General features: G+C 41.0%; 1 protein-coding gene across 3 annotated transcripts in view; it reads left to right on the top strand.

Annotated features, from left to right (window-relative positions):
• MAP2K6 (mitogen-activated protein kinase kinase 6) overlaps positions 1-12472 on the top strand; it is a 133370-nt gene that overhangs the window by 86968 nt on the left and 33930 nt on the right. For 2 of the 3 annotated variants that reach the window (XM_057536244.1, XM_057536243.1), the window contains exons 2-4: positions 133-1505; positions 1630-1696; positions 11947-11995. In XM_057536244.1, coding sequence (XP_057392227.1) covers positions 1325-1505; positions 1630-1696; positions 11947-11995 — 297 coding nt within the window. In that variant the 5' untranslated portion in view covers positions 133-1324. The remainder of the gene's footprint in view (positions 1-132; positions 1506-1629; positions 1697-11946; positions 11996-12472) is intronic. The other variant, XM_057536245.1, reaches the window with a different exon arrangement.

Genomic DNA, 12472 nt, shown 5'->3' with positions numbered 1-12472 from the left:
TAGATTTTTGGATTTTGAAGGCATAGAAAGAAAGATCGCAATTATACATTACATTGGACTATGATAATATACCAATTCTGTTCCTGAGTTTCTAAATATTTATTTATTTATTTTGGCTGTGCCGGGTCTTAGTTGCGGCACACGGGATCTTCGTTGCGGCATGAGGACTCTTGGTTGCGGCATGCATGCGGGATCTAGTTCCTTGACCAGGGATCGAACCCGGGCCCCCTGCATTGGGAGCATGGAGCTTTACCCACTGGACCACCAGGGAAGTCCCTGTTCCTGAGTTTCTTAAATGACTCATTTTCTTTTATGAGACTGTGCAGCTTGTTTTTTTAAAAATGATTATAATTATTTCATTGCTCTTTCATATGTGTTATCCCACGGTTCTCACATCAGTCCGATAAGGTAGGTATTGATGTTACTACACCGTTTTATAGTTGAGGATATCCAGAGTCAGATGAAAAGTGACCCTGGAGGTCTCTTGGTGAGTGAAGGAACTGGATGTAATCTGGTTTTTAAAAACTCATAACCCCGTACTCCCCTACCTCATTCTCTCTGGTCACCTCTAAACTTCATCCATTGTGGCACAGAGGAAAGAGTTCCCACCTGAGTGTTTGGAGACCTGGATTCCGATTCTGACTGGGTCATTGCTGGCTCTCTGGTGGTGAGCAGTCACTGAAGTCTCTGGATGTCATTTTCCTGCAAGAGGCTACAGAATTTGATTTCTGCAGTTTCTATGCAGCTTCAGAATCTCTATTCAGAGCCTTAAGCAGGGTTTGTGTCAGCTCTGTAGTGCTCCCTGCAATGTAGCGAAGAGGTGAGAAAGAATGTTCCCGAGCCTTTACAAGACTGGATTCTCTGATCGCTTCTTGAGCCGTCATTTTTCAGTCTGTTCTTTTGAACTCATCAACAGGAGTATTTGAGCCAAGCTCTCCGGTGGTTTCAGCCCGGGACTGATGGACATGCTGATTGCATCCCCATTTGCCCCCAAAGAAGCGACAGCCTCCTCGCATGGGCCCGTCCGTTGTCATCATCCTTTTTGGAACAGGGCAGAAGTGAACAAGTATTACTCTACCCTTCACTTAGGTGTTTTAACTTATGGCAGGCGGTTGAGAACAGGAAGGGGAGAACAGTGGGAAAGTATGTTTTAGTCTACCTCCGTGGTTAACTCTGTCAGCTAATCACAGATCAATTTAGAAAACTGTGGTATACTAAGACAAGTGTGAGTACATCTGACTGACATTATAAAGGAAAAAACCCTATAACTAACACCGTCTACCATTACCATTGTTGTGTACAAGAAAATAAAGAAGAAGTTGGAATGCCGAACTCCCAGCAGGGAGAAAAGGGCAGGTCTTCCTGGGTAAAGAGAATTGGCAGCCTTATACTGACATTTCCCCCCGGACTGGTGAAAAACCTCACCCGTGACCTCAGCCTGCACTTGGGAAGCTCTGCTCAGCCTGGTGACTGGAGCTTGTCATTCACAGCCGTCCTGGTAGGAGGTGGGGTTCTGAATGCAGAAATGAGACCTGTGTTCCCAGTTCTGCCCTTTTTTCTGCTGGTCTCTGTCCCTGCTCTCATACTGTGACTTAGACCTTAACTGTATCCTTCCATCTTTCCCAACAGGCAAGAAGCGAAACCCTGGCCTTAAAATCCCGAAAGAAGCATTTGAACAACCTCAGACCAGTTCCACGTAAGTCTGGCAGGATCATCGTCTTAATCCAAATGCTTGCACTTTGCAGATTTCCAGGGAATGGGAGTTCATTTTTGGACTGGTGAGCAATACCTTGACTATGGAGATAGTTGTTAGAAAGGAGAGCCTTTTAAAGGCGGAAGCCAAGTACTTACTGTTCTGAGACCTGAGAAAAATAATCAGAGTCGGTCAGTCTATATGGAATGGGTAGCTTTGAACTCATTACTAGTTGGCTAAAAATTCTACAAATGCGTTCAGCAGATGGGGTCCTATGTAAATCCAAAAAGGTCACTGGACATGGACTTTTTGCCTTTTCCATAGAGATCTGAGCAAACAAGCAAACCCCTGAGAGAGCCACTACTATAAAATTTGGTTTGAGGTGGAAAGATGGTATTTGGTGAGAACTCAGCATGCTGCCACCTAAATCCTGCCCATATAAACAGAAGGCAAACATGAGACGAAGGACCACTCCTTTGTTAGCTGAGCCTTTGGCCCAAATCCCTAAGGGAGCTCAAGTCCTGGTGAAGCAGGGCACCCTCTCCTGGAGCCTCCATCTTGTTTCTTTGTCTCTCTGTTGGGTGGGGAGGGTATTTCCTGCCTAGCTGTGGGTATGACCACCTATCAAAGCATCTGCATGGGAGGAATGGAAATTCCAAGAAAAACAATTACAGCAGAGCAAGTACAATGAGAGGCCATCCTAACGGAAACTTAAATGTTTCAGGCTTCTGCTCGTCTATAAAAAAGCACCTCCCTTGGTAGAGGTTTCTGACCTTAACCGTTATCACTCCGTATCGGACAGTGCACCCCTGGTGTTGGAATGTGCTAATAAAAATGATCATGCTCTGTAAGACTCTGGTCATTGCATCTTGTGCAGCCATGTAAGCACACTTTCCACTGAAGCACCTCTAGGGACAGAGCAGAGGGGAGGGCTGTCCTTCAGCGCCCGGGGCTGCAGAGCCAGATTCAAGCGAGAGTGCTCCTGTCACGAGGATCTGCAGGAGGAATTCTTTCCATATCTACCACCAAGATTGGTGTTTCTTTTCTTTTCTTTTTTTTTCGGTCCCTCTGGTTATTTTTCTTCCCTTGGACCTATGAACTATGTAATTAATAACTTTTCCTCTCTGATTGGTTTCTTCTCGTGAGCTTAGGATCAAACATGTGGCTTCCCTATATGGGACTTTAGGGGGTATACTTTTAAAACTTTATTTTGAAGTAACTGTAGATTCACAGGAGGTGGCAAAGAAATGTACAAAGTCCCCTGTACCCTTCCCCCATCTGTGTCCCCCTCAATGTTAACATCTTACACAACCCTAGTATCATATCAAAACCAAGAAAGCGGTATTGGTGCAAACCGTAGAACATGTTCACATTTCACCAGCAATATAAGCCCTCGTGTGTGTGTGTGTGTCGCTCTGTGCAGTTGTATCACACGTGCAGCCTTGCATAATGACTAACGCAATCAAGATACCCAAGTGTATGGCACTACAAGACCCTCTCCTTTTACTCCCCACCTCTGACCCCCAGCCCTGCCGTCCCTAATCCCTGGCAACCACTGATCTGTTCTCCTTTTCCATTTCATTACTTCTTGATTGTGGTGCACATGGAATCATGCATCTCCTTTCTGAGATTGGCCTTTTTCATCCAGCATCATTTCCTTGAGGTTCATTCAAGTTATCGCATGTATCCATAGTTTATTCTTTGTTGTTGCTGAATACCATTCCATGGTATGGATATACCACAGTTTGTTAAACCCTTTAGCCTTTGAAGGAGATACAAGTAGTTTCCAGTTGGGCTGTTATGAATACATCTGCTGTGAACATTCATGTATAAGTTCTTGCACAGAAATAAGTCTCTGTTTCTCCGGGATATATGTCCAGTAGTGCAACTACTGGGTCATATGGTAAGTCCATTTTTAGTTTTCAAAGAACTGCCAAGTATTTTCCAGGGTGATTTTCCCCATGTACATTCTTACCAAAAATGTATGAATGACCCAGTTTCTCGGCATACCTGTCAGTGTCATCACTGTTTTTCATTTTAGCCATTCTGGTAGATGTGAGATATCATTGCAGTTTTAATTTTCATTTCTCTAATGGCTGTTGATGTTGAATACTTCTGGCATTTATTTCCCATCCTTATATCTCCTTCGGTGAAATGTCTGTGCACTTCTCTGCCTATTATGTAATCAGATTTTTTTTTTTTATGTTGAGTTTTGAGAGTTCTTCATATATCCTAGATGCACAGAGTTTGTCAGGTATATGATTCAAGAACATGGTCTCCCAGTCTGTAATGGGTCTTTTCATCTATTTTTTTAAAATAATTAATTAATTAATTAGTTCTTGGCTGCTCTGGGTCTTCGTTGCTGCACGCAGGCTTTCTCTAGTTGCGTCGAGCGGGGGCTACTCTTCGTTGCGGTGTGCGGGCTTCTCACTGCAGTGTCTTCTCTTGTTGTGTAGCACAGGCTCTAGGCAGGCGGGCTCAGTAGTTGTGGCTCGTGGGCTCTAGAGTGCAGGCTCAGTAGTTGTGGCGCACAGGCCTAGTTGCTCCACGGCACGTGGGATCTTCCTGGACCAGGGCTGGAACCCGTGTCCCCTGCATTGGCAGGCCAATTCTTAACCACTGCGCCACCAAGAAAGCCCTTGTCTTTCTATTTTGATGAAGTCCAATCTATCAGTTTTTCCTCTTATGTGTTATGTTTTCGGTGACAAGTTTAAGAACCCTTTGCCTAGTCCTGGGTCCTACAGATTTTCCCCTATGTTTTTTCTAGAAGTGTTTTAGTTTTACATTTTAGATTTAAGGCTATGTTACATTTCAAGTTTAATTTTTGTACAAGATGTGAGGTTTAGGTTGGGCTTTATTTTTTTTTGCCAATGGATTTCTGGTTGCTCCAACACCATCTGCTGAAAAGGCTATCCCTCCTCCGCTGAATTGCTTTTGCGCCTTTGTCAGATATTAATTGGGCGTATTTGTGTGGACCTATTTCTGGGTTCTCTATTCTGCTCCATTGGTCTCTGAGTCTGTTGCTCTGCCAGTCTGTCATACTGTCTTGATTCCTGCAGCTATATAGTAAGCCTTAACATTGGGAAAAGTGATTCCTTGCACTTTGCTTTTCTTTTCAAAACGATTTTGGTTACTCTAGGGCTCTTCTCTTTTCATATTAGTTTTAGAATAAGCTTGTCTATGTCTACAAATAAGCTTGCTGAGATTTTTGGTAGGAATTGTGTTTCACCTACAGATCAGTTGAGCGAGCACTGACATCTTCACTGCACTCAGTCTTCCAGTACATTAATGTGGTAGATTTCTCCAAGCATTTAGATTTTCTTTGATTTCGTCCAACAGTATTTTATAGTTTTCATCATACAGATTCTCTCCATCAGGTTTTGTTAGGATTTATACCTAAGTGATTCCTTTTTTTGAAGCAATAAAAATTGTATTCCACTTTTGATTTTGATTTGCATTTGTTTATTGTCAGTATTTAGAAGTGCAATTGGTTTTTGAGTTGATTGCATACCCTGTGACCTTGCTAAACTCAATTATTAGTTCTAGGAGCTTTTTTAGTAGATTACTTAGCGTTTTCTGTGTAGACAGCCATACCTTCTGCAAAAAAGATAGTTTTATTTCTTCCCTTCCTGTTTTTTTTTTTGTTAACCTTTATTTTCTTACCTTATTTTAGTGGCAAGGATATTCAGTACTATGTTAAGTAAGATTGGTGAGAGCAGGCTACCTTGCTTTGCCTCCCATCTTAGAGGGAAAGAATTCAATCTTTCACCATTAAGCATGATGTTAAGTCCTCACAGATGTTGTTTATGAGGTTGAAAAAATTCCTCTCTGGTCGAAGTGTACTCAACATTTTTATCATGAGTGTGCGTTTGTGCATCAATTGATGTCATCTTGGAGTTTTCTTCTTTGTCCCGTTGATATGGATTACACTGATGGATTTTTAAAATATCGAACTAGCCTTGCATACCCCAAATAAATCCCACGTGGTTGTGGTATACTACTTTTTTTATACATTGTTGGATTTAATCTCCGAAAATGTGAATATTTTTGTGAAGATTTTTGTGTCTTAAATTCATGAGAGATGTTGACCTGTAGTGTGTGTGTGTGTGTGTGTGTCTGTGTGTCTGAGCTATTATGTTCTGGTTTTGGTATTTAAGGTAACACTGACCTTATAAAATGAGTTGGTAAGAGTACCTTCTGTTTTCTGGTAGACATTGTATAAGATAGGCGGTAATTCTTAAAAAAATGTTTTTAAGCTATAACTGACATATAGCATAATATTAGTTTCAGGTGTACAAAATAATGATTCGATATATGCAATTCTTTTTTTTTTTTAATGTTTGCTAAAATTCCCCAGGGAAACAAAGTGGGCTTATATATTCCTTTTTCTGGAGCTTTTAAATTACCATTTCATTTTCTTTAATAGTTATAGGGCAACTCAGATAATCTATTTCATTGTGGCTAAGTTTTGGTAGTTTGCAGTTTTCAAGGAATTTCTTCTAAGTTGTTGAATTTATGAAGGTAAAGTTGCTCATAGTATTTCCTGATTATTCTTTTAATGACTGCAGGATATATTGAGATATCCCCCTCTTTTTTTGCTGATATTGATAATTTGTGTCTTCTCTCTTTTTATCTGTGTTGGTCTTGCTAGAGGTTTATCAATTTTTATTGAATTTTTAAAAGAGCCAACTTTGTTTTCTTTCTTTTGCTGCTTTCAATTTTATTGATTTCTGCTTTTTTTCTTTGACTTTTCAAATTGACAATTTTATTGAGATAATTGTACAGTCAAATTCAGTTGTAAGAAACAATATAGAGAAACTTTATATTCTCTGCCCAATGGTAACATTTTGTAAAACTATAGTATTATAAGCTCAATTGATATTGACAGTGATACAATGTACCCATCTTATTCTGGTTTTCCAGTTTTACTTATATTCACTAGTATGTGTGATCTTAAATTTCTGTACCATTTTTGTCACCTGTGTAGGTTCATACATTCACCACTACAGTCAAGAAACTAAATGGTTCTGAAACCAACAGATCCCTCATGTTGCCCTTTTATAATCACGACTGCCTTCCCTCCTCACCTCTCCCAATACTGTTTCTGACCCCTGGCAACCACTAATCTGTTGTCTATTAATTTTTCTCATTTAAAAAATATTATTATATAAGTGGGATTAGTGTGTAACCTTTTGGGATTGGCTTTCATCACTCAAGCATAATTTCCTGAAGATTGATCCATGTTGTATACATACTTTGCTCCTTTTAATCGCTGAGTAGTATATCTTGCTGAGTTATGCATGTACATCTGTAAGTGTGCATGCAGACAGCAGAGTTTAACCATTCACCTATTGAAGACATATGGGCTGATTCTAGTTTTTGGCTGTTATAAGTAAGGCTATGAACAATCATGTACAGGTTTTTGTGTGAACATAAACATTTATTTCTCTGGGAGGAAAATACCCATTAGTGGAATTGCTGGTGGCAGTGCGTGTTTAGTTTTTAAGGGATTGCCCAACTGTTTTCCAGAGTGGCTATATTATTTTGCATTTTCACCAGCAATGTATAAGTGATTCAGTTTCTCCACATCCTGTCCAAGATTTGGTGACACCACTATTTTTTGTTGTAGCCATTTGAATGGTGTATTGATATTGATTTCTGCTCTTTATCATTTCCTTCGGGATATATTCTCATATGCACTTTCCAGCTGTCTTTTATTCCTTCCCTTTAAAATTTGCTAGTCTTCACCTTATAATTTATATTAATTTTCTGTTTTTTTTAATAAATTTTTGAAAACCACCATAAATCCTTGCTTGGTATAAAAAAGTGAATAAAAATTTATGCAAAGGTAAAAGTAGTTTCTTTGTTGTCTTTCCCTCATGTGGTAGAATAAGCCTTGAATGTACTTTTCTGTTTCATCCTGTAAAGCCAAGGTCCCTTCATGACTGTAGACTATCCCACGTTAGCTCATGGACAGGATTATTGCTGTTGTTATTATTATTATTATTTTAATACTGAGGCTGAAATATGTACTCCTAAAGAAGAAGCTTCCTCATTTTGAGTTTTTCTTGGCAATTTTGTGAGGTTGGCTTGGTGACTCTTGCCATTTATATATACCCTGCCGCCTTCTGCTGGACTACACACAAATAAATAGACCGGGACAGAGCCCCATTCTTTTTAGGGCTGCGTGTGTGGTCTCTTCACTTGAGTTTTTTCTTTGAGTCACTGATGCCAATGTGTCTTTGACTCAGGTTTCTGGGCTGTTCCCTCACTTGATTGGCAGCAACTAATTCTAAATCGATTCCATGCTAGTCAGTATTCTTTCACTTAATCCTCACAAGAAACTCAAGAGGCAGTTGTTATTCCTCTCACTTCATAAGTGAGAAGGCAGACCCGTACATGGGTCAGGGGCCCTGCTCAAAGCAGTTGAGCTCCAAGAGCCCAGGTTCTGGTGCTGGAATGCCTGGGTTCACATCTGAGATCTGAACTTCCCCAGTTGGATATCTCAGGCAAGTTACCTAACCCTTCTAAGCCTTAGTTTCCCCTTGTGAAAAACGGGAACAAACATTGATGGGGTTGCTATGGGGATTAGATGTCACAGTCCACATTAAGTGTCAAGTTTAGTGCATTTTCCAATGTAATTTCTCAATGAATGTCGCTCTAAGTGTTGTTGTTATTATCATTATTATTTCACTTAATAAGTGGAAGAGGTGGCATACAAACTGAGGGTTCTCTGACCCTCAAGCACGTGGTCTTAGCCACACGTTAGACTGCTCGTGACCACAGCCAAGTAGCCCATGGCTATCCACGAGAGGCAGGACCTTCTACTTCTGCAGCTGAGAAGACTTCGTGGCGTCGCTCTGTGTTCCAGTGTCACCATCTCTTTGATGACCTCTCTTAAATTATTTAGTCTGTTTCAATGTCAATTCTTCACATTAAAATAGAGCTAACACCTCTAAGAGTTGTGAAAATTAAAGAAGATATTTGATGTAAAGGGTCTCGCATGGTCTCTGGCCCAAGTAGATGCTTAATAAATATTATCATTAGGTAATAAGTACATATTGTTATTAATAAACATTATTATAGGTGAATAATAATTATAATAGTAACCAGTAAACTCATTGCTCATGTAGAATTATAAATAAATAATTATTTTAATACACCGAAGCTGGTTGTTTATATAAAAAAGTAATAGCAGATGACCTTTGGAATACCTTTGGCCTTCCAGGGTTAGGAGTTTCGTAATAAGTTTGGTTCTTTCCCCAGAACACTGAAATAGTGAATAAGCAACAGAGAACGTCCACCCACAGTTTAAACCTCCTGCACAGACTTGGTGCCCCAGGCAAACGGATATGCCCAGCCCTGGACAGGATACAGTGTCAACTAACCCAATACAAGCTGTCTGTCTCAGTCCATCATTTGATGCTTTTGGCAGACTCGCTGAGCCCGCAGGCCTCATGGTGGGTGGGTGGTCATTTTCATTAGAGGGGGCCTGGGTGTGGGGGAGGTTTTCTCTGATTCAGTCAGACTTGCATTGAATCATAGCTTCACCACTTGGGAGCAAGTTAGCTCAAGTCGACGCCAAACAGGTTTTCATCTGGAATATGGGAACAATGACACTTATAGGTAGGTGTGTGTGTGTGTGTGTGTGTGTGTGTGTGTGTGTGTATTTTAATGACAGGAGAAGAAGGTAAAGCACTTAGCCCAGTTTTCAGCCTCTACCCCCTTCTCCTTAGGTCAAGGCCGAGACTTGGGGGACATCAGTTTTATTTTCAGCTCTGTTGAGGACTGTCTGTTCGGCATATCACTGAATTTTTCTGGGTTTCGTTTTTCTCTTTCTGGAAAATGGCATGAAACCCTCCTGTTAGGTAAAGTTGTCATGCAAGGTTAGAATAAAGCTGGAGTCAGCAAACTTTTTGTGCAAAAGACCAGATAGTAAATATCTGGGGCTACCCAGGCCACCATGGCCTCTGCCGAAGATGCTTTGTTGTTTGTTTTTTTCCAACCCTTTAAGTGTGTAGAATTCACCCACAGCTGGGTCATGGACTGTAATTTGCAGAGCCCTGGTATGAATACTGGAATGTCAGACCTGGAGGAGGTCTCACCCAGCACTTGCGCTGGACGGCAAGCACGTGGACGTAGCCCCGAATAACTAGTGACCTTTTCTGTTACTTCATTCTTTTTAAAAGGAAGGGTCCGAACAATTGCAAAGGATTTTTTACTGTTTAGATTAGTCACATGTTTCAAATAATATTTGTCTTTATTTCAAAGTTCCATTGCAATTACTACAAACAAACTGTGACAACTAAAGAAAAAGAGCTTTGGAGGTTTTAAGAGTGAGAAATCAGGTTTTCAGAAATTTAATTCCTCTGGAAAGTGTTTCTGAAGAAAAATCCCCTGCTCAGAAACACAAGATATATGAAAACATCACTGGTGTGTGTGTGTGTGTGTGTGTGTGTGTGTTTTCCTCTTTATTCCTCCCTCTCAGTCCTGGTTTTAAGTTACTATAGAAAAACTTTACTTTAGGTTTTCTATACGTTTCAAAGAGATTTTTAAGGTGAGGGAAGGCTTGCCATTAAAACCTTAGATTCATGTGTGTATTTGTGTTTATGTTCCTACATTTTCCTTATTGTTTTATTTAGTCAGTTTCAGCAGGAGGGGTAGAATTATAATACATTAGGGATGGGGAAAATTGTCGTTGGCCAAGGATTTTTTTCTCTCTTCCTTTCTTCTTCCCTTGTATTTTTCTGTATAATTCTGACCTGGAACATCCCCTTGGGGACACCTGCATTTCCACCCTTTTTGGTCGCCCTTTGTTCAGGCAACACCGGGATTCTTTTGTCTTTAGCCTCCTATCGCTTTATTCGTTTGATCATATTAACAAGTTTGTTATGTTGTGTTTGTTATGTGTGTTCTGTTTGTTGTATGTTATGTTTTCTGTGTTTCTTGGCATTTACTACTTTTGTCAGGATGCTTTTGGTGTATTTATTTGAAGAAAGGGCTTCTCTAGGCTCATAGTCAGGTGCACAGCCAAAGCCAAATATCTTTCTCGTACGTGGACTGTTATCAGCCAAGGTAGCAATGAAGTAGGGGAAATAAATACACATGCGAAGACCGTGTTTTCTCTAATCGAGACACAAAAGCAGCAAACCTCAGCTGCTGAGATGACCCCTGGATAGTGAGTACACTATGTATAGAAGAAATACCACAACTGGGTATGCCAGCCTAGTAGAACAGAAAGGATTCTGACCTGAAAATCAGGAGGCCTGGGTTAGTCGTAACCTTGGGCAAGTCACTTTACCTGTCTGGACCTTTGTTCCATCTTAAAGGCAGGATTAGATAGATTTGGAATTCCTGTGATCTATGAATTTTGTGAGTTAACAGAACCATATTATTGTTTCTTTTTGTTAAAACAGTTGTGGAAAAAGTGGTGGGATAATTGGGCACATGGATGCTCTCGGATGAAAGAAGAGTCTAGTACTTTTACTTCCTTATAAGAATATAATTACTTATACAGGGGCTTACTAGAGTAGTGTAATTATCCACATAACTATATATATACGGCTCATATTTATTGAATATTTACTGTATGCCAGGCATTCTGCTAAGCATGTTACTTAGAATATCTCATTTAATACCCACTCCTACTCCATGAGGTAGTGTACTAATATATTTGTATTAAAGAAGAAACGGGGGCTTCCCTGGTGGCACAGTGGTTAAGAATCCACCTGCCAGTGCAGGGGACATGGGTTCGAGCCCTGGTCTGGGAAGATCCCACATGCCACGGAGCAACTAAGCCCGTGTGCCACAACTACTGAGCCTGCGCTCTAGAGCCCGCGAGCCACGACTGCTGAGCCCGCAAGCCACAACTACTGAAGCCCGTGCGCCTAGAGCCCATGCTCTGCAACAAAGAGAAGCCACCGCAATGAGAAGCCCGCGCACCGCGAGGGAGAGTAGTCCCGGCTCACGGCAACTAGAGAAAGCCCGCACACAGCAACAAAGACCCAACGCAGCCAAAAATAAATAAATTTAAATAAATTTTTAAAAAAAGGAAGAAATGGAAGTTCAGAGATTAAGTGATTTAAATGCAAATGTATTTTATTCCAAATCCCACACTATTAACCCCTTTATGCTGCTTTATTTTACTCATGAGCTTTCACCTTATTCCTAAGATCTCTCCAGTCGCATCTGATTTGGGAAGGTCATATTTGACTAAATGTCTCATGTTTTTTTCCTCCCCTTCTCTTTCTTAGGCCACCTCGAGATTTAGACTCCAAAGCTTGCATTTCTATTGGAAATCAGGTGAGAAAAATTATGTCTGCCAGTTAATATCGTGACCATTTTACATGGATGCTTTCCAACTGGCCAACGAAAAAAATGCATTTTCTGTAACAGGCTGTCAGGGGCAGTGGGTCAATAAAGTTTGAATGTAAACGCAAGTGGTCTGTGGAGCTCTTGCTGTTTTGAATGTCGAACTGAAATCGGGCTGTTGTGGTCCTGAGGGAAGGTATTTGAGGCGAGTAGATGGTTCTCTTCGGGGTAGATTCGTCGAAGTCCAGGCCTAGATCTAGCCGCCATCCGTCAGAAAGCGAGGGGCAGGGCTAAAGAACCACGGTGCAGAGTCAGCCTTCACCGAGCACCGTGGAGGCTGAGTCGGAGCTGGATCTCTGTAGCGCCCGTGACGAGCAGGTGCAGTAGGGTCTACCCATCTCCCATGCACTTCTCGCTTTCAGTGGCTGCTTGGAAAAGCTTCTAGACCAGAAGGTTCTGGACTAGAAA

This window comes from Balaenoptera acutorostrata, chromosome 20, assembly GCF_949987535.1.
Source record: "Balaenoptera acutorostrata chromosome 20, mBalAcu1.1, whole genome shotgun sequence".
NCBI lineage: Eukaryota > Metazoa > Chordata > Mammalia > Artiodactyla > Balaenopteridae > Balaenoptera > Balaenoptera acutorostrata.
This window is presented reverse-complemented; position numbering and strand designations above follow the sequence as displayed.